Source organism: Scyliorhinus torazame, chromosome 14, assembly GCF_047496885.1.
Source record: "Scyliorhinus torazame isolate Kashiwa2021f chromosome 14, sScyTor2.1, whole genome shotgun sequence".
Taxonomy (NCBI): Eukaryota; Metazoa; Chordata; class Chondrichthyes; order Carcharhiniformes; family Scyliorhinidae; genus Scyliorhinus; species Scyliorhinus torazame.
In genome coordinates this window covers 171,395,219-171,422,997 of record NC_092720.1, presented here as the reverse complement: position 1 = coordinate 171,422,997, position 27,779 = coordinate 171,395,219, and the positions used below count along the sequence as shown (strand labels likewise).

The 27,779-nt window shown below is 45.8% G+C and overlaps 1 protein-coding gene across 1 annotated transcript in view; it reads left to right on the top strand.

Moving 5' to 3' along the window:
* The window catches only part of LOC140390214 (zinc-binding protein A33-like), a 59,597-nt gene extending 38,479 nt beyond the window's left edge, over positions 1-21,118 (top strand). Inside the window, exon 6 of the mRNA XM_072475184.1 lies at positions 16,780-21,118. Coding sequence (XP_072331285.1) covers positions 16,780-17,339 — 560 coding nt within the window. The 3' untranslated portion in view covers positions 17,340-21,118. The remainder of the gene's footprint in view (positions 1-16,779) is intronic.
* The last annotated feature ends 6,661 nt before the right edge of the window (positions 21,119-27,779 follow it).

Below are 27,779 nucleotides of genomic sequence, written 5' to 3'. Positions count from 1 at the left end.
CACCGTGCCCAGTGTGTATTATCTGTTCACTGTATACACTGGAGTCTGGGAATATATCTAACTGTACACCGTGCCCAGTCTGTAATATCTGTTCACTGTACACACTGGAGTCTGGGAATATATCTAACTGTGCACCGTACCCAGTCTGTAATATCTGTTCACTGTACACACTGGAGTCTGGGAATATATCTAACTGTACACCGTACCCAGTCTGTAATATCTGTTCACTGTACACACTGGAGTCTGGGAATATATCTAACTGTACACCGTACCCAGTCTGTAATATCTGTTCACTGTACACACGCGTCTGGGAATATATCTAACTGCACACCGTACCCAGTCTGTAATATCTGTTCACTTTACACACACGAGTCTGGGAATATAGCTAACTGTGCACCGTACCCAGTCTGTAATATCTGTTCACTGTACACACGCGTCTGGGAATATATCTAACTGTACACCGTACCCAGTCTGTAATATCTGTTCACTGTACACACTGCAGTCTGGGAATATATCTAACTGTACCCAGACAGTAATATCTGTTCACTGTACACACTGGAATCTGGGAATATATCTAACTGTACACCGTACCCAGTCTGTAATATCTGTTCACTGTACACACTGCAGTCTGGGAATATATCTAACTGTACACCGTACCCAGTCTGTAATATCTGTTCACTGTACACACGAGTCTGGGAATATATCTAACTGTACACCATACCCAGTCTGTAATATCTGTTCACTGTACACACTGGAGTCTGGAATATATCTAACTGTACACCATGCCCAGTCTGTAATATCTGTTTACTGTACACACGAGTCTGGGAATATATCTAACTGTACACCGTACCCAGTCTGTAATATCTGTTCACTGTACACACGAGTCTGGAATATATCTAACTGTACACCGTGCCCAGTCTGTAATATCTGTTTACTGTACACACTGGAGTCTGGGAATATATCTAACTGTACACCGTGCCCAGTCTGTAATATCTGTTCACTGTACACACTGGAGTCTGGGAATATATCTAACTGTATACCGTACCCAGTCTGTAATATCTGTTCACTGTACACACTGGAGTCTGGGAATATATCTAACTGTATACCGTACCCAGTCTGTAATATCTGTTCACTGTACACAGGAGTCAGGGAATATATCTAACTGTACACCGTGCCCAGTCTGTAATATCTGTTCACTGTACACACTGGAATCTTGGAATATATCTAACTGTACACCATACCCAGTCTGTAATATCTGTTCACTGTACACACTGGAGTCTGGGAATATATCTAACTGTACACCGTACCCAGTCTGTAATATCTGTTCACTGTACACACTGGAGTCTGGGAATATATCTAACTGTACACCGTACCCAGTCTGTAATATATGTTCACTGTGCACACTGGAGTCTGGGAATATATCTAACTGTACACTGTACCCAGTCTGTAATATCTGTTCACAGTACGCACTGGAGTCTGGGAATATATCTAACTGTACACCGTACCCAGTCTGTAATATCTGTTCACTGTACACACTGGAGTCTGGTTATACATCTAAATGTACACCGTACCCAGTCTGTAATATCTGTTCACTGTACACACTGGAGTCTGGGAATATATCTAACTGTACACCATACCCAGTCTGTAATATCTGTTCACTGCACACACTGGAGACTGGGAATATATCTAACTGTACACCGTACCCAGTCTGTAATATCTGTTCACTGTACACACTGGAGTCTGGGAATATATCTAACTGTACACCGTACCCAGTCTGTAATATCTGTTCACTGTACACACGAGTCTGGGAATATATCTAACTGTACACCGTACCCAGTCTGTAATATCATTTCACTGTACACACGAGTCTGGGAATATATCTAACTGTACACCGTACCCAGTCTGTAATATCTGTTCACTATACGCACTGGAGTCTGGGAATATATCTAACTGTACACCGTACCCAGTCTGTAATATCTGTTCACTGTACACACTGGAGTCTGGGAATATATCTAACTGTACACCGTGCCCAGTGTGTATTATCTGTTCACTGTACACACTGGAATCTGGGAATATATCTAACTGTACACCGTGCCCAGTCTGTAATATCTGTTCACTGTACACACTGGAGTCTGGGAATATATCTAACTGTGCACCGTACCCAGTCTGTAATATCTGTTCACTGTACACACTGGAGTATGGGAATATATCTAACTGTACACCGTACCCAGTCTGTAATATCTGTTCACTGTACACACTGGAGTCTGGGAATATATCTAACTGCACACCGTACCCAGTCTGCAATATCTGTTCACTGTACACACTGGAGTCTGGGAATATATCTAACTGTACACTATACCCAGTCTGTAATATCTGTTCACTGTACACACACGAGTCTGGGAATATAGCTAACTGTGCACCGTACCCAGTCTGTAATATCTGTTCACTGTACACACAAGTCTGGGAATATACCTAACTGTACACCGTACCCAGTCTGTAATATCTGTTCACTGTACACACGAGTCTGGGAATATATCTAACTGTACACCGTACCCAGTCTGTAATATCTGTTCACTATACGCACTGGAGTCTGGGAATATATCTAACTGTACACCGTACCCAGTCTGTAATATCTGTTCACTGTACACACTGGAGTCTGGGAATATATCTAACTGTACACCGTGCCCAGTGTGTATTATCTGTTCACTGTACACACTGGAGTCTGGGAATATACCTAACTGTACACCGTGCCCAGTCTGTAATATCTGTTCACTGTACACACTGGAGTCTGGGAATATATCTAACTGTGCACCGTACCCAGTCTGTAATATCTGTTCACTGTACACACTGGAGTATGGGAATATATCTAACTGTACACCGTACCCAGTCTGTAATATCTGTTCACTGTACACACTGGAGTCTGGGAATATATCTAACTGCACACCGTACCCAGTCTGCAATATCTGTTCACTGTACACACTGGAGTCTGGGAATATATCTAACTGTACACTATACCCAGTCTGTAATATCTGTTCACTGTACACACACGAGTCTGGGAATATAGCTAACTGTGCACCGTACCCAGTCTGTAATATCTGTTCACTGTACACACAAGTCTGGGAATATACCTAACTGTACACCGTACCCAGTCTGTAATATCTGTTCACTGTACACACTGGAGTCTGGGAATATATCTAACTGTACACTGTACCCAGACAGTAATATCTGTTCACTGTACACACTGGAGTCTGGGAATATATCTAACTGTACACCGTACCCAGTCTGTAATACCTGTTCACTGTACACACTGCAGTCTGGGAATATATCTAACTGTACACAGTACCCAGTCTGTAATATCTGTTCACTGTACACACGAGTCTGGGAATATATCTAACTGTACACTGTACCCAGTCTGTAATATCTGTTCACTGTACACACTGGAGTCTGGGAATATATCTAACTGTGCACCGTACCCAGTCTGTAATATCTGTTCACTGTACACACTGGAGTCTGGAATATATCTAACTGTACACCGTACCCAGTCTGTAATATCTGTTCACTGTACACACTGGAGTCTGGGAATATATCTAACTGTACACCGTACCCAGTCTGTAATATCTGTTCACTGTACACACTGGAGTCTGGGAATATATCTAACTGTACACCATGCCCAGTCTGTAATATCTGTTTACTGTACACACGAGTCTGGGAATATATCTAACTGTACACCGTACCCAGTCTGTAATATCTGTTCACTGTACACACGAGTCTGGAATATATCTAACTGTACACCGTGCCCAGTCTGTAATATCTGTTCACTGTACACACTGGAGTCTGGGAATATATCTAACTGTACACCGTGCCCAGTCTGTAATATCTGTTCACTGTACACACTGGAGTCTGGGAATATATCTAACTGTATACCGTACCCAGTCTGTAATATCTGTTCACTGTACACACTGGAGTCTGGGAATATATCTAACTGTATACCGTACCCAGTCTGTAATATCTGTTCACTGTACACAGGAGTCTGGGAATATATCTAACTGAACACCGTACCCAGTCTGTAATATCTGTTCACTGTACACACTGGAGTCTGGGAATATATCTAACTGTGCACCGTACCCAGTCTGTAATATCTGTTCACTGTACAGACTGGAGTCTGGGAATATATCTAACTGTGCACTGTACCCAGTCTGTAATATATGTTCACTGTGCACACTGGAGTCTGGGAATATATCTAACTGTACACTGTACCCAGTCTGTAATATCTGTTCACAGTACGCACTGGAGTCTGGGAATATATCTAACTGTACACCGTACCCAGTCTGTAATATCTGTTCACAGCGCACACTGGATTCTGGGAATATATCTAACTGTACACCGTACCCAGTCTGTAATATCTGTTCTCTGTACCGACTGGAGTCTGGGAATATATCTAACTGTACACCGTACCCAGTCTGTAATATCTGTTCACTGTACACACTGGAGTCTGGTTATACATCTAAATGTACACCGTACCCAGTCTGTAATATCTGTTCACTGTACACACTGGAGTCTGGGAATATATCTAACTGTACACCATACCCAGTCTGTAATATCTGTTCACTGCACACACTGGAGACTGGGAATATATCTAACTGTACACCGTACCCAGTCTGTAATATCTGTTCACTGTACACACGAGTCTGGGAATATATCTAACTGTGCACCGTACCCAGTCTGTAATATCTGTTCACTGTACACACTGGAGTCTGGGAATATATCTAACTGTGCACCGTACCCAGTCTGTAATATCTGTTCACTATACGCACTGGAGTCTGGGAATATATCTAACTGTACACCGTACCCAGTCTGTAATATCTGTTCACTGTACACACTGGAGTCTGGGAATATATCTAACTGTACACCGTGCCCAGTGTGTATTATCTGTTCACTGTACACACTGGAGTCTGGGAATATATCTAACTGTACACCGTGCCCAGTCTGTAATATCTGTTCACTGTACACACTGGAGTCTGGGAATATATCTAACTGTGCACCGTACCCAGTCTGTAATATCTGTTCACTGTACACACTGGAGTCTGGGAATATATCTAACTGTACACCATACCCAGTCTGTAATATCTGTTCACTGTACACACTGGAATCTGGGAATATATCTAACTGTACACCGTACCCAGTCTGTAATATCTGTTCACTGTACACACTGGAGTCTGGGAATATATCTAACTGCACACCGTACCCAGTCTGTAATATCTGTTCACTTTACACACACGAGTCTGGGAATATAGCTAACTGTGCACCGTACCCAGTCTGTAATATCTGTTCACTGTACACACGCGTCTGGGAATATATCTAACTGTACACCGTACCCAGTCTGTAATATCTGTTCACTGTACACACTGCAGTCTGGGAATATATCTAACTGTACCCAGACAGTAATATCTGTTCACTGTACACACTGGAATCTGGGAATATATCTAACTGTACACCGTACCCAGTCTGTAATATCTGTTCACTGTACACACTGGAGTCTGGGAATATATCTAACTGTACACCGTACCCAGTCTGTAATATCTGTTCACTGTACACACTGCAGTCTGGGAATATATCTAACTGTACACCGTACCCAGTCTGTAATATCTGTTCACTGTACACACTGCAGTCTGGGAATATATCTAACTGTACACCGTACCCAGTCTGTAATATCTGTTCACTGTACACACGAGTCTGGGAATATATCTAACTGTACACCATACCCAGTCTGTAATATCTGTTCACTGTACACACTGGAGTCTGGAATATATCTAACTGTACACCATGCCCAGTCTGTAATATCTGTTTACTGTACACACGAGTCTGGGAATATATCTAACTGTACACCGTACCCAGTCTGTAATATCTGTTCACTGTACACACGAGTCTGGAATATATCTAACTGTACACCGTGCCCAGTCTGTAATATCTGTTTACTGTACACACTGGAGTCTGGGAATATATCTAACTGTACACCGTGCCCAGTCTGTAATATCTGTTCACTGTACACACTGGAGTCTGGGAATATATCTAACTGTATACCGTACCCAGTCTGTAATATCTGTTCACTGTACACACTGGAGTCTGGGAATATATCTAACTGTGCACCGTACACAGTCTGTAATATCTGTTCAGTACACACTGGAGTCTGGGAATATATCTAACTGTATACCGTACCCAGTCTGTAATATCTGTTCACTGTACACACTGGAGTCTGGGAATATATCTAACTGTACACCGTACCCAGTCTGTAATATCTGTTCACTGTACACAATGGAGTCTGGGAATATATCTAACTGTACACCGTACCCAGTCTGTAATATCTGTTCACTGTACACAGGAGTCAGGGAATATATCTAACTGTACACCGTGCCCAGTCTGTAATATCTGTTCACTGTACACACTGGAATCTTGGAATATATCTAACTGTACACCGTACCCAGTCTGTAATATCTGTTCAGTGTACACACTGGAGTCTGGGAATATATCTAACTGTACACCGTACCCAGTCTGTAATATCTGTTCACTGTACACACTGGAGTCTGGGAATATATCTAACTGTGCACTGTACCCAGTCTGTAATATATGTTCACTGTGCACACTGGAGTCTGGGAATATATCTAACTGTACACTGTACCCAGCCTGTAATATCTGTTCACAGTACGCACTGGAGTCTGGGAATATATCTAACTGTACACCGTACCCAGTCTGTAATATCTGTTCTCTGTACCGACTGGAGTCTGGGAATATATCTAACTGTACACCGTACCCAGTCTGTAATATCTGTTCACTGTACACACTGGAGTCTGGTTATACATCTAAATGTACACCGTACCCAGTCTGTAATATCTGTTCACTGTACACACTGGAGTCTGGGAATATATCTAACTGTACACCATACCCAGTCTGTAATATCTGTTCACTGCACACACTGGAGACTGGGAATATATCTAACTGTACACCGTACCCAGTCTGTAATATCTGTTCACTGTACACACTGGAGTCTGGGAATATATCTAACTGTACACCGTACCCAGTCTGTAATATCTGTTCACTGTACACACGAGTCTGGGAATATATCTAACTGTGCACCGTACCCAGTCTGTAATATCTGTTCACTGTACACACTGGAGTCTGGGAATATATCTAACTGTACACCGTACCCAGTCTGTAATATCATTTCACTGTACACACGAGTCTGGGAATATATCTAACTGTACACCGTACCCAGTCTGTAATATCTGTTCACTATACGCACTGGAGTCTGGGAATATATCTAACTGTACACCGTACCCAGTCTGTAATATCTGTTCACTGTACACACTGGAGTCTGGGAATATATCTAACTGTACACCGTGCCCAGTGTGTATTATCTGTTCACTGTACACACTGGAGTCTGGGAATATACCTAACTGTACACCGTGCCCAGTCTGTAATATCTGTTCACTGTACACACTGGAGTCTGGGAATATATCTAACTGTGCACCGTACCCAGTCTGTAATATCTGTTCACTGTACACACTGGAGTATGGGAATATATCTAACTGTACACCGTACCCAGTCTGTAATATCTGTTCACTGTACACACTGGAGTCTGGGAATATATCTAACTGCACACCGTACCCAGTCTGCAATATCTGTTCACTGTACACACTGGAGTCTGGGAATATATCTAACTGTACACTATACCCAGTCTGTAATATCTGTTCACTGTACACACACGAGTCTGGGAATATAGCTAACTGTGCACCGTACCCAGTCTGTAATATCTGTTCACTGTACACACAAGTCTGGGAATATACCTAACTGTACACCGTACCCAGTCTGTAATATCTGTTCACTGTACACACTGGAGTCTGGGAATATATCTAACTGTACACTGTACCCAGACAGTAATATCTGTTCACTGTACACACTGGAGTCTGGGAATATATCTAACTGTACACCGTACCCAGTCTGTAATACCTGTTCACTGTACACACTGCAGTCTGGGAATATATCTAACTGTACACAGTACCCAGTCTGTAATATCTGTTCACTGTACACACGAGTCTGGGAATATATCTAACTGTACACTGTACCCAGTCTGTAATATCTGTTTACTGTACACACTGGAGTCTGGGAATATATCTAACTGTACACCGTACCCAGTCTGTAATATCTGTTCACTATACACAGTGGAGTCTGGGAATATATCTAACTGTACACTGTACCCAGACAGTAATATCTGTTCACTGTACACACTGGAATCTGGGAATATATCTAACTGTACACCGTACCCAGTCTGTAATACCTGTTCACTGTACACACTGCAGTCTGGGAATATATCTAACTGTACACCGTACCCAGTCTGTAATATCTGTTCACTGTACACACGAGTCTGGGAATATATCTAACTGTACACTGTACCCAGTCTGTAATATCTGTTCACTGTACACACTGGAGTCTGGGAATGTATCTAACTGTGCACCGTGCCCAGTGTGTAATATCTGTTCAGTACACACTGGAGTCTGGGAATATATCTAACTGTACACCGTACCCAGTCTGTAATATCTGCTCCCTGTACACACTGGAGCCTGGGAATATATCTAACTGTACACCATACCCAGTCTGTAATATCTGTTCACTGTACACACTGGAGTCTGGGAATATATCTAACTGTACACGGTACCCAGTCTGTAATATCTGTTCACTGTACACACTGGAGTCTGGGAATATATCTAACTGTACACGGTACCCAGTCTGTAATATCTGTTCACTGTACACACTGGAGCCTGGGAATATATCTAACTGTACACCGTACCCAGTCTGTAATATCTGTTCACTGTACACACTGGAGTCTGGGAATATATCTAACTGTACACGGTACCCAGTCTGTAATATCTGTTCACTGTACACACGAGTCTGGGAATATATCTAACTGTACACCGTACCCAGTCTGTAATATCTGTTCACTGTACACACGAGTCTGGGAATATATCTAACTGTACACCGTACCCAGTCTGTAATATCTGTTCACTGTACACACTGGAGTCTGGGAATATATCTAACTGTACACCATACCCAGTCTGTAATATCTGTTCCCTGTACACACTGGAGTCTGGGAATATATCTAACTGTACACCATACCCAGTCTGTAATATCTGTTCACTGTACACACTGGAGTCTGGGAATATATCTAACTGTACACCGTGCCCAGTCTGTAATATCTGTTCACTGTTCACACTGGAGTCTGGGAATATATCTAACTGTACACCATACCCAGTCTGTAATATCTGTTCACAGTACACACTGGAGTCTGGGAATATATCTAACTGTACACCGTACCCAGTCTGTAATATCTGTTCACTGTACACACTGGAGTCTGGGAATATATCTAACTGTACACCGTACCCAGTCTGTAATATCTGTTCACTGTACACACTGGAGTCTGGGAATATATCTAACTGTACACCGTACCCAGTCTGTAATATCTGTTCACTGTACACACTGGAATCTTGGAATATATCTAACTGTACACCATACCCAGTCTGTAATATCTGTTCACTGTACACACTGGAGTCTGGGAATATATCTAACTGTACACCGTACCCAGTCTGTAATATCTGTTCACTGTACACACTGGAGTCTGGGAATATATCTAACTGTGCACTGTACCCAGTCTGTAATATATGTTCACTGTGCACACTGGAGTCTGGGAATATATCTAACTGTACACTGTACCCAGTCTGTAATATCTGTTCACTGTACACACTGGAGTCTGGGAATATATCTAACTGTACACCGTACCCAGTCTGTAATATCTGTTCACTGTACGCACTGGAGTCTGGGAATATATCTAACTGTACACCGTACCCAGTCTGTAATATCTGTTCTCTGTACCGACTGGAGTCTGGGAATATATCTAACTGTACACCGTACCCAGTCTGTAATATCTGTTCTCTGTACCAACTGGAGTCTGGGAATATATCTAACTGTACACTGTACCCAGTCTGTAATATCTGTTCACTGTACACACTGGAGTCTGGTTATACATCTAAATGTACACCGTACCCAGTCTGTAATATCTGTTCACTGTACACACTGGAGTCTGGGAATATATCTAACTGTACACCATACCCAGTCTATAATATCTGTTCACTGCACACACTGGAGACTGGGAATATATCTAACTGTACACCGTACCCAGTCTGTAATATCTGTTCACTGTACACACGAGTCTGGGAATATATCTAACTGTGCACCGTACCCAGTCTGTAATATCTGTTCACTGTACACACTGGAGTCTGGGAATATATCTAACTGTACACCGTACCCAGTCTGTAATATCTGTTCACTGTACACACTGGAGTCTGGGAATATATCTAATTGTACACCGTACCCAGTCTGTAATATCTGTTCACTGCACACACTGGAGTCTGGGAATATATCTAACTGTACACCGTACCCAGTCTGTAATATCTGTTCACTATACGCACTGGAGTCTGGGAATATATCTAACTGTACACCGTACCCAGTCTGTAATATCTGTTCACTGTACACACTGGAGTCTGGGAATATATCTAACTGTACACCGTGCCCAGTGTGTATTATCTGTTCACTGTATACACTGGAGTCTGGGAATATATCTAACTGTACACCGTGCCCAGTCTGTAATATCTGTTCACTATACGCACTGGAGTCTGGGAATATATCTAACTGTACACCGTACCCAGTCTGTAATATCTGTTCACTGTACACACTGGAGTCTGGGAATATATCTAACTGTACACCGTGCCCAGTGTGTATTATCTGTTCACTGTATACACTGGAGTCTGGGAATATATCTAACTGTACACCGTGCCCAGTCTGTAATATCTGTTCACTGTACACACTGGAGTCTGGGAATATATCTAACTGTGCACCGTACCCAGTCTGTAATATCTGTTCACTGTACACACTGGAGTCTGGGAATATATCTAACTGTACACCGTACCCAGTCTGTAATATCTGTTCACTGTACACACTGGAGTCTGGGAATATATCTAACTGTACACCGTACCCAGTCTGTAATATCTGTTCACTGTACACACGCGTCTGGGAATATATCTAACTGCACACCGTACCCAGTCTGTAATATCTGTTCACTTTACACACACGAGTCTGGGAATATAGCTAACTGTGCACCGTACCCAGTCTGTAATATCTGTTCACTGTACACACGCGTCTGGGAATATATCTAACTGTACACCGTACCCAGTCTGTAATATCTGTTCACTGTACACACTGCAGTCTGGGAATATATCTAACTGTACCCAGACAGTAATATCTGTTCACTGTACACACTGGAATCTGGGAATATATCTAACTGTACACCGTACCCAGTCTGTAATATCTGTTCACTGTACACACTGCAGTCTGGGAATATATCTAACTGTACACCGTACCCAGTCTGTAATATCTGTTCACTGTACACACGAGTCTGGGAATATATCTAACTGTACACCATACCCAGTCTGTAATATCTGTTCACTGTACACACTGGAGTCTGGAATATATCTAACTGTACACCATGCCCAGTCTGTAATATCTGTTTACTGTACACACGAGTCTGGGAATATATCTAACTGTACACCGTACCCAGTCTGTAATATCTGTTCACTGTACACACGAGTCTGGAATATATCTAACTGTACACCGTGCCCAGTCTGTAATATCTGTTTACTGTACACACTGGAGTCTGGGAATATATCTAACTGTACACCGTGCCCAGTCTGTAATATCTGTTCACTGTACACACTGGAGTCTGGGAATATATCTAACTGTATACCGTACCCAGTCTGTAATATCTGTTCACTGTACACACTGGAGTCTGGGAATATATCTAACTGTATACCGTACCCAGTCTGTAATATCTGTTCACTGTACACAGGAGTCAGGGAATATATCTAACTGTACACCGTGCCCAGTCTGTAATATCTGTTCACTGTACACACTGGAATCTTGGAATATATCTAACTGTACACCATACCCAGTCTGTAATATCTGTTCACTGTACACACTGGAGTCTGGGAATATATCTAACTGTACACCGTACCCAGTCTGTAATATCTGTTCACTGTACACACTGGAGTCTGGGAATATATCTAACTGTACACCGTACCCAGTCTGTAATATATGTTCACTGTGCACACTGGAGTCTGGGAATATATCTAACTGTACACTGTACCCAGTCTGTAATATCTGTTCACAGTACGCACTGGAGTCTGGGAATATATCTAACTGTACACCGTACCCAGTCTGTAATATCTGTTCTCTGTACCGACTGGAGTCTGGGAATATATCTAACTGTACACCGTACCCAGTCTGTAATATCTGTTCACTGTACACACTGGAGTCTGGTTATACATCTAAATGTACACCGTACCCAGTCTGTAATATCTGTTCACTGTACACACTGGAGTCTGGGAATATATCTAACTGTACACCATACCCAGTCTGTAATATCTGTTCACTGCACACACTGGAGACTGGGAATATATCTAACTGTACACCGTACCCAGTCTGTAATATCTGTTCACTGTACACACTGGAGTCTGGGAATATATCTAACTGTACACCGTACCCAGTCTGTAATATCTGTTCACTGTACACACGAGTCTGGGAATATATCTAACTGTACACCGTACCCAGTCTGTAATATCATTTCACTGTACACACGAGTCTGGGAATATATCTAACTGTACACCGTACCCAGTCTGTAATATCTGTTCACTATACGCACTGGAGTCTGGGAATATATCTAACTGTACACCGTACCCAGTCTGTAATATCTGTTCACTGTACACACTGGAGTCTGGGAATATATCTAACTGTACACCGTGCCCAGTGTGTATTATCTGTTCACTGTACACACTGGAATCTGGGAATATATCTAACTGTACACCGTGCCCAGTCTGTAATATCTGTTCACTGTACACACTGGAGTCTGGGAATATATCTAACTGTGCACCGTACCCAGTCTGTAATATCTGTTCACTGTACACACTGGAGTATGGGAATATATCTAACTGTACACCGTACCCAGTCTGTAATATCTGTTCACTGTACACACTGGAGTCTGGGAATATATCTAACTGCACACCGTACCCAGTCTGCAATATCTGTTCACTGTACACACTGGAGTCTGGGAATATATCTAACTGTACACTATACCCAGTCTGTAATATCTGTTCACTGTACACACACGAGTCTGGGAATATAGCTAACTGTGCACCGTACCCAGTCTGTAATATCTGTTCACTGTACACACAAGTCTGGGAATATACCTAACTGTACACCGTACCCAGTCTGTAATATCTGTTCACTGTACACACTGGAGTCTGGGAATATATCTAACTGTACACTGTACCCAGACAGTAATATCTGTTCACTGTACACACTGGAGTCTGGGAATATATCTAACTGTACACCGTACCCAGTCTGTAATACCTGTTCACTGTACACACTGCAGTCTGGGAATATATCTAACTGTACACAGTACCCAGTCTGTAATATCTGTTCACTGTACACACGAGTCTGGGAATATATCTAACTGTACACTGTACCCAGTCTGTAATATCTGTTTACTGTACACACTGGAGTCTGGGAATATATCTAACTGTACACCGTACCCAGTCTGTAATATCTGTTCACTATACACAGTGGAGTCTGGGAATATATCTAACTGTACACTGTACCCAGACAGTAATATCTGTTCACTGTACACACTGGAATCTGGGAATATATCTAACTGTACACCGTACCCAGTCTGTAATACCTGTTCACTGTACACACTGCAGTCTGGGAATATATCTAACTGTACACCGTACCCAGTCTGTAATATCTGTTCACTGTACACACGAGTCTGGGAATATATCTAACTGTACACTGTACCCAGTCTGTAATATCTGTTCACTGTACACACTGGAGTCTGGGAATGTATCTAACTGTGCACCGTGCCCAGTGTGTAATATCTGTTCAGTACACACTGGAGTCTGGGAATATATCTAACTGTACACCGTACCCAGTCTGTAATATCTGCTTACTGTACACACGAGTCTGGGAATATATCTAACTGTACACCGTACCCAGTCTGTAATATCTGTTCACTGTACACACGAGTCTGGGAATATATCTAACTGTACACCGTACCCAGTCTGTAATATCTGTTCACTGTACACACTGGAGTCTGGGAATATATCTAACTGTACACCATACCCAGTCTGTAATATCTGTTCGCTGTACACACTGGAGTCTGGGAATATATCTAACTGTACACCATACCCAGTCTGTAATATCTGTTCACTGTACACACTGGAGTCTGGGAATATATCTAACTGTACACCGTGCCCAGTCTGTAATATCTGTTCACTGTTCACACTGGAGTCTGGGAATATATCTAACTGTACACCATACCCAGTCTGTAATATCTGTTCACAGTACACACTGGAGTCTGGGAATATATCTAACTGTACACCGTACCCAGTCTGTAATATCTGTTCACTGTACACACTGGAGTCTGGGAATATATCTAACTGTACACCGTACCCAGTCTGTAATATCTGTTCACTGTACACACTGGAGTCTGGGAATATATCTAACTGTACACCGTACCCAGTCTGTAATATCTGTTCACAGTACACACTGGAGTCTGGGAATATATCTAACTGTACACCGTGCCCAGTCTGTAATATCTGTTCACTGTACACACGAGTCTGGGAATATATCTAACTGTACACCATACCCAGTCTGTAATATCTGTTCACTGTACACACTGGAGTCTGGGAATATATCTAACTGTACACCGTACCCAGTCTGTAATATCTGTTCACTGTACACACTGGAGTCTGGGAATATATCTAACTGTACACCGTACCCAGTCTGTAATATCTGTTCACAGTACACACTGGAGTCTGGGAATATATCTAACTGTACACCATGCCCAGTCTGTAATATCTGTTCACTGTGCACACTGGAGTCTGGGAATATATCTAACTGTACACCGTACCCAGCCTGTAATATCTGTTCACTGTACACACTGGAGTCTGGGAATATATCTAACTGTGCACCGTACCCAGTCTGTAATATCTGTTCACTGTACACACTGGAGTCTGGGAATATATCTAACTGTACGCCGTACCCAGTCTGTAATATCTGTTCACTGTACACACTGGAGTCTTGGAATATATCTAACTGTACACCGTACCCAGTCTGTAATATCATTTCACTGTACACACGAGTCTGGGAATATATCTAACTGTACACCGTACCCAGTCTGTAATATCTGTTCACTGTACACACTGGAGTCTGGGAATATATCTAACTGTACACCATACCCAGTCTGTAATATCTGTTCACTGTACACACTGGAGTCTGGGAATATATCTAACTGTACACCGTACCCAGTCTGTAATATCATTTCACTGTACACACGAGTCTGGGAATATATCTAACTGTGCACCGTACCCAGTCTGTAATATCTGTTCACTGTCCCCACTGGAGTCTGGGAATATATCTAACTGTACACCTTACCCAGTCTGTAATATCTGTTCACTGTACACACTGGAGTCTGGGAATATATCTAACTGTGCACCGTACCCAGTCTGTAATATCTGTTCACTGTACACACTGGAGTCTGGGAATATATCTAACTGTGCACCGTACCCAGTCTGTAATATCTGTTCACTGTACACACTGGAGTCTGGGAATATATCTAATTGTACACCGTACCCAGTCTGTAATATCTGTTCACTGTACACACTGGAGTCTGGGAATATATCTAACTGTACACCGTACCCAGTCTGTAATATCTGTTCACTGTACACACTGGAGTCTGGGAATATATCTAACTGTACACCGTACCCAGTCTGTAATATCTGTTCACTGTACACACTGGAGTCTGGGAATATATCTAACTGTATACCTTACCCAGTCTGTAATATCTGTTCACTGCACATACTGGAGTCTGGGAATATATCTAACTGTACACCGTACCCAGTCTGTAATATCTGTTCACTGTACACACTGGAGTCTGGGAATATATCTAACTGTACACCGTACCCAGTCTGTAATATCTGTTCACTGTACACACTGGAGTCTGGGAATATATCTAACTGTATACCGTACCCAGTCTGTAATATCTGTTCACTGTACACACTGGAGTCTGGGATTATATCTAACTGTACACCGTACCCAGTCTGTAATATCTGTTCACTGTACACACTGGAGTCTGGGAATATATCTAACTGTACACCGTACCCAGTCTGTAATATCTGTTCACTGTACACACTGGAGTCTGGGAATATATCTAACTGTGCACCGTACCCAGTCTGTAATATCTGTTCACTGTCCCCACTGGAGTCTGGGAATATATCTAACTGTACACCGTACCCAGTCTGTAATATCTGTTCACTGTACACACTGGAGTCTGGGAATATATCTCACTGTACACCGTACCCAGTCTGTAATATCTGTTCACTGTACACACTGGAGTCTGGGAATATATCTAATTGTACACCGTACCCAGTCTGTAATATCTGTTCACTGTACACACTGGAGTCTGGGAATATATCTAACTGTACACCACACCCAGTCTGTAATAACTGTTCACTGCACATACTGTAATCTGGGAATATTTACTGAATCCAGTTATAAACTGTGTCCAATCACATTCTTTGGTCTAAAATATTTAACATTGGATCTTTTTCTTATTTTCCCCAGCTCCGGAATCACTGACCCTGAACCCTAACACGGCGCATCGTGACCTCGTCCTGTCTGAGGGGCAGACCGTTGTGGGATTCGCTGGCAAGAAATTTCAGCGACCTTTTGATAATCCGCAGAGGTTTGACACAGCTCAATGTGTCTTGGGATCCCAGGGATTCACGTCGGGGAAACATTACTGGGAGGTGGCTGTTGGGGGTAATCCCAGATGGAGAGTAGGTGTGGCCAGTGAGACAGCTAATCGGAAGGGAAAGATAACACTAGTTGCTAAAGACGGTTACTGGTGTGTGTGGCGGTTGGACAATAAATATGGAGCAACTGACTCTAGAGTCACCCTGACCCCGAGTTTGAACCCCAAAATCATTGGGATTTTCCTGGACTATGAGGGAGGACAGTTGATCTTTTACAATGTGGATGACATGTCCGTTCTCTACAGTTTTAGTGATACCTTCACTGAGGGTCTCTTCCCTTTTCTCTATCCTGTGAATCTCGGGTGGGGTGCACTTGAACTCTGTCAATCCGAAACAGTCCGAAGGTGTTGTGTAAATGCAGAGAAATAAGATCGATATTAACTCCTCCTCAAGGACATCAAAGGTCAACCGAGGTTTATGGACCTGGCAGTCTGGAGGATAAAAGTAAAATGTTCCAAAAACCAGCCCTAACCCCTGCCCGTGTTCCAATACCCAGCCCTAACCCCTGCCCGTGTTCCAATACCCAGCCCTAACCCCTGCCCGTGTTCCAAAAACCAGCCCTAACCCCTGCCCGTGTTCCAGAAACCAGCCCTAACCCCTGCCCGTGTTCCAATACCCAGCCCTAACCCCTGCCCGTGTTCCAATACCCAGCCCTAACCCCTGCCCGTGTTCCAATACCCAGCCCTAACCCCTGCCCATGTTCCAGAAACCAGCCCTAACCCCTGCCCGTGTTCCAAAAACCAGCCCTAACCCCTGCCCGTGTTCCAAAAACCAGCCCTAACCCCTGCCCGTGTTCCAGAAACCAGCCCTAACCCCTGCCCGTGTTCCAGAAACCAGCCCTAACCCCTGCCCGTGTTCCAATACCCAGCCCTAACCCCTGCCCGTGTTCCAAAAACCAGCCCTAACCCCTGCCCGTGTTCCAATACCCAGCCCTAACCCCTGCCCGTGTTCCAATACCCAGCCCTAACCCCTGCCCGTGTTCCAAAAACCAGCCCTAACCCCTGCCCGTGTTCCAAAAACCAGCCCTAACCCCTGCCCGTGTTCCAAAAACCAGCCCTAACCCCTGCCCGTGTTCCAAAAACCAGCCCTAACCCCTGCCCGTGTTCCAATCCCCAGCCCTAACCCCTGCCCGTGTTCCAATACCCAGCCCCAACCCCTGCCCGTGTTCCAAAAACCAGCCCTAACCCCTGCCCGTGTTCCAATACCCAGCCCTAACCCCTGCCCGTGTTCCAAAAACCAGCCCTAACCCCTGCCCGTGTTCCAAAAACCAGCCCTAACCCCTGCCCGTGTTCCAATCCCCAGCCCTAACCCCTGCCCGTGTTCCAATACCCAGCCCCAACCCCTGCCCGTGTTCCAAAAACCAGCCCTAACCCCTGCCCGTGTTCCAATACCCAGCCCTAACCCCTGCCCGTGTTCCAAAAACCAGCCCTAACCCCTGCCCGTGTTCCAAAAACCAGCCCTAACCCCTGCCCGTGTTCCAATCCCCAGCCCTAACCCCTGCCCGTGTTCCAATACCCAGCCCCAACCCCTGCCCGTGTTCCAAAAACCAGCCCTAACCCCTGCCCGTGTTCCAATACCCAGCCCTAACCCCTGCCCGTGTTCCAAAAACCAGCCCTAACCCCTGCCCGTGTTCCAATACCCATCCCTAACCCCTGCCCGTGTTCCAATACCCAGCCCTAACCCCTGCCCGTGTTCCAATACCCAGCCCTAACCCCTGCCCGTGTTCCAATACCCAGCCCTAACCCCTGCCCGTGTTCCAAAAACCAGCCCTAACCCCTGCCCGTGTTCCAATACCAAGCTCTAACCCCTGCCCGTGTTCCAATACCCAGCCCTAACCCCTGCCCGTGTTCCAAAAACCAGCCCTAACCCCTGCCCGTGTTCCAAAAACCAGCCCTAACCCCTGCCCGTGTTCCAATACCCAGCCCTAACCCCTGCCCGTGTTCCAATACCAAGCTCTAACCCCTGCCCGTGTTCCAATACCCAGCCCTAACCCCTGCCCGTCTTCCAATACCCAGCCCTAACCCCTGCCCGTGTTCCAATACCCAGCCCTAACCCCTGCCCGTGTTCCAATACCCAGCGCTAACCCCTGCCCGTGTTCCAATACCCAGTGCTAACCCCTGCCCGTGTTCCAATACCCAGCCCTAACCCCTGCCCATGTTCCAATACCCAGCCCTAACCCCTGCCCGTAGTGTATCATTTCCGCGACAGGTCCCGGCCTGCCTGTGCCACGTTCTCACGGTGCCAACATGAATGCTCTCCGGCTGGATTTCACAGGGTGCCAGAAACCCAGGAGCACAACACAGACAGGATTATATATAGAAATTGGAGCAGCAGTAGGCCATTCAGCCCCTTGAGCCTATTCTGCCATTCTACAAGAATTCTAACCTATCGTTTGCCATTTTCCTGAAATATTCCCAACTATTCCCCTTGATATAATCCAGAAATCTCTGGCTTGATCATACTCAATGCCTGAGATGCCATAGTTGTATGGACCTGGAGAATTCCAAAGATTTGCCACGTGCTGAGAGAATAAATCCCTGCTCATCTCAGTCCTGAATAACCTGCCCCTAATTCTGAGACTATGTCGTCTGGTTCCAGATGCCTCCCAACTATCCACCCTCCCTCCCCCACCTTCCGGTGAGGGGGAAGCATCCCTTCTGCATCCACCCTGTCGAGCCTGTAAGAATTTTGTTTTCTTCAGTGAGCTGATCTCTCATTTTCCTAAACTCTGGAGAATTTAGGCCCAGCCTCCACAAACTATCCACGTGAGACAAGCTCACCAGCCCAGGGTTCAGTCTGGCAAATCTCTGTTACACTCATCCTATGGCAATCTATGCTTCCTTCAGTAAGGGGATGAAAATTGTGTCCAATACACCAAGCCCCTCCCCACCCCGACAGCCAAATCATTTATATGGATTGTAAATAGCTGGGGCCCAAGAAATTAACCTTGAGGTACTCCATTAGTCTTTTCTTCTTTTTAAAATAAATTTAGAGGACCCAATTCTATTTTTCCAATTAAGGGGTAATTTAGTGTGGCCAATCCACCTATCTTGCACATCTTTGGGTTCTGGGGGTGAGACTCACACAGACACAGGAGGCACCCCATTAGTTATAGCCTGCCAACCTGAGAATGACCCATTTATTCCAACTCTCTGTTCATTGTCCATAAACCAATTCTCAATCCATGCCAGTAAATTACCCCCAATCCCATGTGCTTGAATTTTGCTCACCAACCACCTGTAAGGGACCCTAGCAGAGGTCTTTTGAAAATCCAAATATACCATACCGACTGGCTCTCCCTTATCTACGCTCGTTACACCCTCAAGTTCGTTCTTCAACTGCTGTCCAAGAAAACGATCTTGTATACATTCCAGGAATTCGTCCCCCATAACATTCGTGCCAATTAGATTTACCCAGTTCATGTGTAGAGTGAGGTACCCAATGTTTACTGTATCACCCTTGTTATAAGCACCTCTAATTTCTTGGCCATGATGTAGCCGCCCCATTGATTACACGCACAAATCCCGTAATGGACGCTAAAATTTGGGAGGAATGGGCGGCAGGGTGGCACAGTGGTTACAACTGCTTCCTCATGGCACCAAGGACCCAGGCTGGATCCCGGCCCAGGGTCACTATCCAGTTTGCACATTCTCCCCGTGTCTGCGTGGGTCCCACCCCCACAACCCAAAGATATAGAGGGTAGGTGCATTGGCCAGGCTAAATTGCCCCTTAATTTGGAAAGAAATTATTTTTAAAAAAACAATTTGCAAGGGGCCAAAAATGGGATTTGACCTAGTGAGATCTCAGCCTGAGATCTTCCTCACCTTTGCCAATGATGTAGTCAGATTCATGCCCTGATTTCCATAAATTTTAATAAACTAACATATAGGTACCTGCTTTGATGGCATAACATGGCCCAAGCCTTAACCTCTCCCAGGGGGATGACATCGCTACTGTTTTTCATAAACCAGTCACGATGACCACATCCCACACAGTAAAATATAGCTCCGGGATGGTGAGGGACATGGCTTCACAGTGCCTTGGCACTGCCTCCTGGCACCCTGTCAGGGTGGCAGTGCCAGTGGCAGGCATACGGGGTAGCCCCATTCTCCTGATGTGCAGATGGGGGGTGAATCTTGTGCGGGGGGTTGGTGCCAGCATTGGGGTGGGGGGGACGGTGCCCCAATCCTGGATAGGGGGAATGTCGCCTCAATGCCATGAGGCATGAGGGGGTGGGTCGGACCAGAGTTTGTGAAGGTGGTGGGAGGGGTGGACCTGATGACCCTGCCTGCCCCCTCCAGCTGGCTGTGTGACCCTCGTCAGCACTCTTAAATTGAATCGAATACTGTTTAATCAGGTGAGAAAAGGCTCCTGTGAAACCGACGATTTTACACAGCTTTTCTCGACTGATCCAGCACTGTGCAAGTTTGGGGAAAATGCCTCCCTTCCATTTACACATTGCTCTATTATACCATTACTGTTTGATGGCCTACCCATGTTCAATACCCATTGCTGTTTCTTAGCTCCACCCAGTGCTTAGTTGAAAATCTTCTCTACCACCCTAGTTTTATGACCCGACATAACTGGTCTCACTTGTTTTAGATGAAGACTATCCCAAAGTTACAGCTCCCAGTTTTCCGTGGACCGCTGCCAATGCCCATGGATTGAAAGCCATTACTCCCGCTCCAATCTTTGAACCACCCATTTAATTCTCTAATTTTACTTACCCTATTCAAATTTACTCGTGTCTCAAGTTATAATCCAGAGATTACAGCTTGTGTGGTTCTGCTTTCTAATTTAGCCCCTGGCTGCTCATAATTTCCAAACGGGACCTCTTTCCTAGTTCTACTTCTACCAGTTCCACCTTTGGCATTGGTACTGACATGCACCATGACAACTGCATCTTCTAGCTCCCAGGTTCCACTCCATCCCTGAGTTGATGTCCTGAACTCTGGCAGTGGGCTGGCAGCACAGCTTTCTGGACTCACGCCCTTGGCTGGAAAGAACTGTATCTATCACCCTGACTACACTGTCCCACCTACCACTATATTCACATTAACTCCCCCTTGCTTGGATAGTTCCATGTGGCATGGTGCCCTGATCAGTTTGCTCATCCACCTTCCATTCAGACCATCTGCAAGAACCTCAAACTTGTTGGATATTTACAAAGGCCTAAGACCCCTCCACTTCTCACTTCTGAGACCTACCTCACTCGTAGTCCTACCCTCCCATCCCTGACAATGAACGAGATCAGACATCCCCATCAGACGGCCTCCTGGTACAAAGTGTCCTGGTAACTTCCCCCTCCCACCCCAACTCACTGATGTATTACCGTTCCCGTAACTCGATCTCCGACTCAGTGTTTGAGCCAAGCTTCCTCCAGCCGCAGGCACCACAGACGTGTTTGGAGTTGAATCATCCATGAGCTCCCACATTCTGCAGCTACAACACAGCGTGTGCCCTCCCATCTTTGTAGTTATATTAATCTATTACTTTACTGATATAGATGTTAATTGATGTCCCTTGTCCTGACTGTGCTTGTATTCTTACTGTTTCAATAAATGCATAGATTGTTATAAAATTGCGATCACGGATTGTCATGGAAATCATAATAAAGACAAATTCTTCGAGGTTCAATTTAAGGAAATTTATTTACACCAATATATTTGCGGAGAGAGTGTTCCAGCTGCAAAGCCAGTGCACTGCGCTCTGAGATTCGATTGAAGATAGCATGTTTTTAGAATCTGAAGTAAACAGGCATGTTTATATTAAACAGACCTTGGAAAGTACGTACGATGAAATACATAGTACGTATGTTCTTGCCCTTGGCTAAAAACTCGAGTACACATTTTGTTATCTTTCGGAGGACAATGTGTTTTCATAATATGGCCGAAACTTGAATATTTCAGCAGTATTTCATTTATGTTAATTTCCCTTCCACACGGATTGACTCACTAGCAGCTCAAACACAGTTACATTTCCCCAGTTTCCTTTGATTCAGGGGAGAGGGGTTCTCTCCGAGGTTTGAACCAAGGAACTGACCAACCTAAATTGGCACAAAACTGGCAATCCCAGTGCTGAGGGCAATTTGGCTCAAGTCAGTGAAGCCTTGAAGCAGACTCTGACACCCAAAATTGGTGCCAGTTTCCGACAGACTAGAGTCGGGGAGAAGGGGAGCAGAAATTCACCCCAAAGTCAGTCACGGGAGTGAAAGGAGCGATTCAAATGCAAATTCTTCCTTGCAGCAATCTGTTTTATTGGGCACTGTCCTCAACTTGAGAGCGAATATAATATCTCGGGAAATCTCAGAGGCTGCTAACGTGATACCCCAGTGTCACCAGCTGCCTGAACCTTCTGTCAATTGCTTTCAACTGACATCCATTTGTTAGCCATGACCGTACTGAACAGCGGAGCAGGCTCAATGGGTTGAAGGTGGCATGGTTGCACAGTGGTTAGCACAATCGTTCGATTCCCACTTGGGTCACTGTCTGTGCAGAGTCTGCACGTTCTCCCCGTGTCTGTGAGGGTTTCCTCCGGGTGCTCCGGTTTCTTCCCACAAGTCCAAAGATGTACAGGTTAGGTGGATTGACCATGCTAAATTGTCCTTGGTGTCCAAAAAGGTTAAGTGGGGTCACTGGGTTATGGGGATAGGGTGGAGCTGTGGGCTTAGATAGGGTGGTCTTTCCATGGACCTGTGCAGACTCAATGGGCCGAATGGCCTCCCTCTTTACTGTAAATTCTATGGCTACTCCTGCTCCTATGTCCCGATCTCCCTATTTCTTATTTTTCCTCATCATTTGCTGGGGCATGGGGGAGGTTGGGGTGGGGGGATTGGTTTGGCTGGGGTTGGTTTGGGGGCGGTTGGGGTGGTGTTGTGGCGTAGGTGGGGGGAGGTTGGGGTGGGAGGGGGGTTTGGTTGGGGTGGTGGGGTTTCGTTTGGGGGTTGGTTGGGGTGGGGTTGTGGCATGGGTGGAGGTCAGCATGGAGGGTGGTTGTGGGGTGGGGGTTTTGGTTGGGGGTGGGGGTTTTGGTTGGGGGGTTTGATTGGGATGTGGGCGTTTTGGTTGGGGGATGGGGGGTTTGATTGAGGTGTGGGGGGTTTCGTTCCGGGGTGGGATTTTGGTTGGGGGTGGGGGGTTTGATTGGGATGTGGGGGGTTTGATTGAGGTGGGGGTTCGGGGGGGTTTGGTTGGGGGGTGGGCGGTTTGATTGGAGTATGGGGGCTTTGGTTGGGGTGGGGGGTTTGGTTGGGGGTGGGGGGTTTGATTGGGGTGTGGGGGTTTTGGTTGGGGGTGGGGGGTTTTGGTTGGGGGCGGGGGTTTTGGTTGGGGGGTGGGGGGTTTGATTGGGGGGTTGATTGTGGTGTGGGAGTTTTGGTTGGGGGGTGGGGGGTTTTGGTTTGGGGGTGGGGTTTTTGGTTGGGGGGTTTCATTGGGGTGTGGGGGTTTTGGTTGGGGTGTGGGGGTTTTGGTTGGGGGGGGGGGGAGTTGGTTTAGGTGGGGTTTGGGCGTGGGGTGAGGTTGGACAGTACCAACACGGACACTTCACTGTACCGCTGATTGGACCGTGACCTCAGAGACCCTTCACTTCGCCCTCCACTCCTCAGTGCCCGATCCTTCCTGCACATCAGCACTGGTAGTCGTGCTCGACTGCCCTGACCCCGCTGACTAGCTCCATGGATCACCTTGTCCTGCGGGAATGAGGGTAGGGTGGTCTGAGAGTGTGGTGGGGTGGGGGATACAATGGGTTTAAGGGATGTGCACCCGTCAAGTTGAACAGCATATCCAACTGCGAGGACGGTTGTGATCAGATGCAGGCACGGCAGAGAAACGCGGCGCGGCACAGCACAGGAAAATCCATCTCTGACCAGGAAAGAAAATGTGGCAAAATGAAACTGATACACTAGTAATACAGAGTCACAGAGTTCGCGGAAAGTACAGAGCTCTGATGGAAGATCACTGGTCTGAAATATTCACTCCGTTTCACTTGCAACAGGTGCTGCAGCATTTTCTGTTTTATTTCAGGTTTCCAGCCTCTGCAGTGTTTTGCTTTCACAACACAGATTTAAGTATAATTGGGGAATGGGCTATGCTGGATTTAAACTTGAACTTGTATTGGAACTGGTGGTGTAGCAGTATTGCCACTGGACCAGTAATCCAGAGACCCATGGCTCTCGCGATCAAGTGCCCAATGCCACCAAGACACGAGGTGGAATTTGAGTTCAATAAAAACCAGCATTGAAAGCCTTAACTATGGGCTGCACGGTGACACAGTGGTTAGCACTGCTGCTTCACGGCGCTGAGGAGCTGGGTTCAATCTCGGCCCCGGATCATTATCTGTGTGGAGTTTGCACATTCTTCCCGAGTCTGCGTCGGTCTCATCCCCACAGTCCAAAGATGTGCAGGGTAGGTGAATTCCCTTAATTTGAAAAAATTAATTGGGTACTTTATTTGTTTTAAATGTCTTAACTATTAGCACTGCCATCTCACGGGCGCTGATAGCACGGGGGGGTGGTCTTGGGTAGAGTGTTATTTCGAAGGGTCGGTGCTACTCGATGGGCCGACTGTGCACTGCAGGGATTCTGTAAGAAAAAGACCTCCACTCCCGGTGACAGTGGTAAAAGCAACGATTGCTGAAGAGGCACAATAAATACATTGTCAAGGACTCCTCATTCATCAAATCCAGATGATTTGTTTGCGCAGACGCTTCCAGTCACCCAAGGGTGACAGTCTCGATACACCTCTTTGAAGTACTTGTTGATGGCAGAGCTGCCGCTGCCTGGATACGTGGGGAGGATGCACACAAACTGTCAGGAATCACTCCGTCTCCTTTCTGTACAGCAGCTGTTGGTGATAATCCTGTTCACCTCTCCTCAGACACATCTCTCTTTCTCTTCCCTCATTATTATTTCCTTTTGTCTCGCACTATCATCCCTTTTGTCCTTTAATCCCTCATGCATTCCATCCCATCCACACACCTCCCCTGATGTTCTCTCCTCTCCCCTCCCCCCCGTCTGCTTTGTAAACCCAGAAGTGTAATCACTTGTCTGTTACTCTTTATCCCCAACTGGTGTAGCCCCCACGGGGAAACCACTGTTGATCTCCCCGTCGGACTGGTGGACTACGAGCTTCCCAGATAGGTGGTGGAGGACACCCGGCTGGAGCTTGTTACAAAAAAAATAAAGCCGGCCCAAAGCAGGGCCTGGTGTGGTTAGTTCTCCAGCAAAGGACAGTACTGGGAGCGAGTTGCCTTGTGCAGAATATTGTATATCGTTGAATAAACTTCCGTTCTCTTATCGCTGGCTTCCTCAAGTTACTAAACCAATCAAATAGATTATGGGCTGGATTCACCCAAAATGGCGTGAAAGTGGATTCTCCGCCCCCATACCGAATGCGATTTCGCAGCCGGGTTGCGGAGAATCCAGCCCTGTCTTTGACCCCCTCAAGTATACCATCCTTTTTAATGGCAATCATAATTTTATGGATCAATACTGCCAACATTTGCTCATTTCCGCCCTTCCTGATTAGCTTGAAGTCAGGAATGTCAGATTCCTATTTCTCCCCTTGTTTGGGCCAGCTCTCTCTTAGTAAATCCCTGGTGGTGTTCCACAGCAGTAGCTCAGCGACCCTATTAACAATGCTGAGTGCATTTACCCACAGTGGGCAGCATGTTAGCACTGTTGCTTCACAGCTCCAGGGTCCCAGGTTCGATTCCCTGCTTGGGTGACTGTCTGTGCGGAGTCTGCACGTTCTCCCCGTGTCTGCGTGGGTTTCCTCCGGTTTCCCCCCAGTCTAAAGATCTGCAGGTTAGGTGGATTGGCGATGTTAAATTTCCCTTTGTGTCCAGAAAGGTTAGGTGGGGTTATGGGGATAGGGTGGAGGTGTGGGCTTAATTAGGGTGCTCTTTCCAAGAGCCGGTGCAGATTCAACAGGCGAATGGCCTCCTTCCGCACTGTAAGTTCTATGAAATGTGCTCAAAATATGGAGGCCTTGAGGCCAGGACCTGTTGAGCGTGGAAGTTTCCTGGGAATCTTTCCACCACTCCACCCCCCTCTTCCCCCACCCACTATTCCCCAAAGTATAAAGCAAATTGTGGACCTAAAGATATGAGAGTTAAGGGTTATGGGAATAAGGCAGGAAAGTGGAGTTGAGGATTATCATACCTGATCAGCCATGATCTCATTGAATGCCGGGGCAGACCCGATGGGCTGAATGGCCAGCTTCTGCTCCTACGTCTTATGGTCTGAGATGCTTTAAAAACAACTTGAAACCCTTGGTCTGAGGTGGTTGGTGTTCATGGTCAGCAGAGAAGCGTCAGCAGAGCTTAGGGGCCCCATCTGAGGTTGTAACGGCCACTTCTCCTGGTCCTCGATGAATGTGGGCAGTTGCACACTATCTCGTTTGCATGCACCACTGCTAAACGGCATCACGGCAGGTCTCGCAGGCGCAAGCGTTCGATCCTGGGCCTCGGGAGATTCCGCGGCAGGCATGTTTAAGTGACGCTAACTGCTCTCTTCAATATGCAAATCTGGATCGCGATGTCTCGGGAGATCTCAATGGATCTCGCGAGGCATCCCGAACATCACAAATCTCGCAAGAGGCCTCTCGCAAGATTTAACTGCACCATCGCGTCACTGGGTCGGGCGCGACGAGGCTGCACCATCACGGCAGGAGTCTCTGGTGACAGGTTCGTGAGTCGCTCCAGGATAAGCTAGCTGTGGAAACAAACGGGAGCACGCGCTTTATCTCTCACACGGCGCCAGGCATGGGAAGAGAAAAGTAAGTAAGATGTGCCCTCCTGACACCTTCA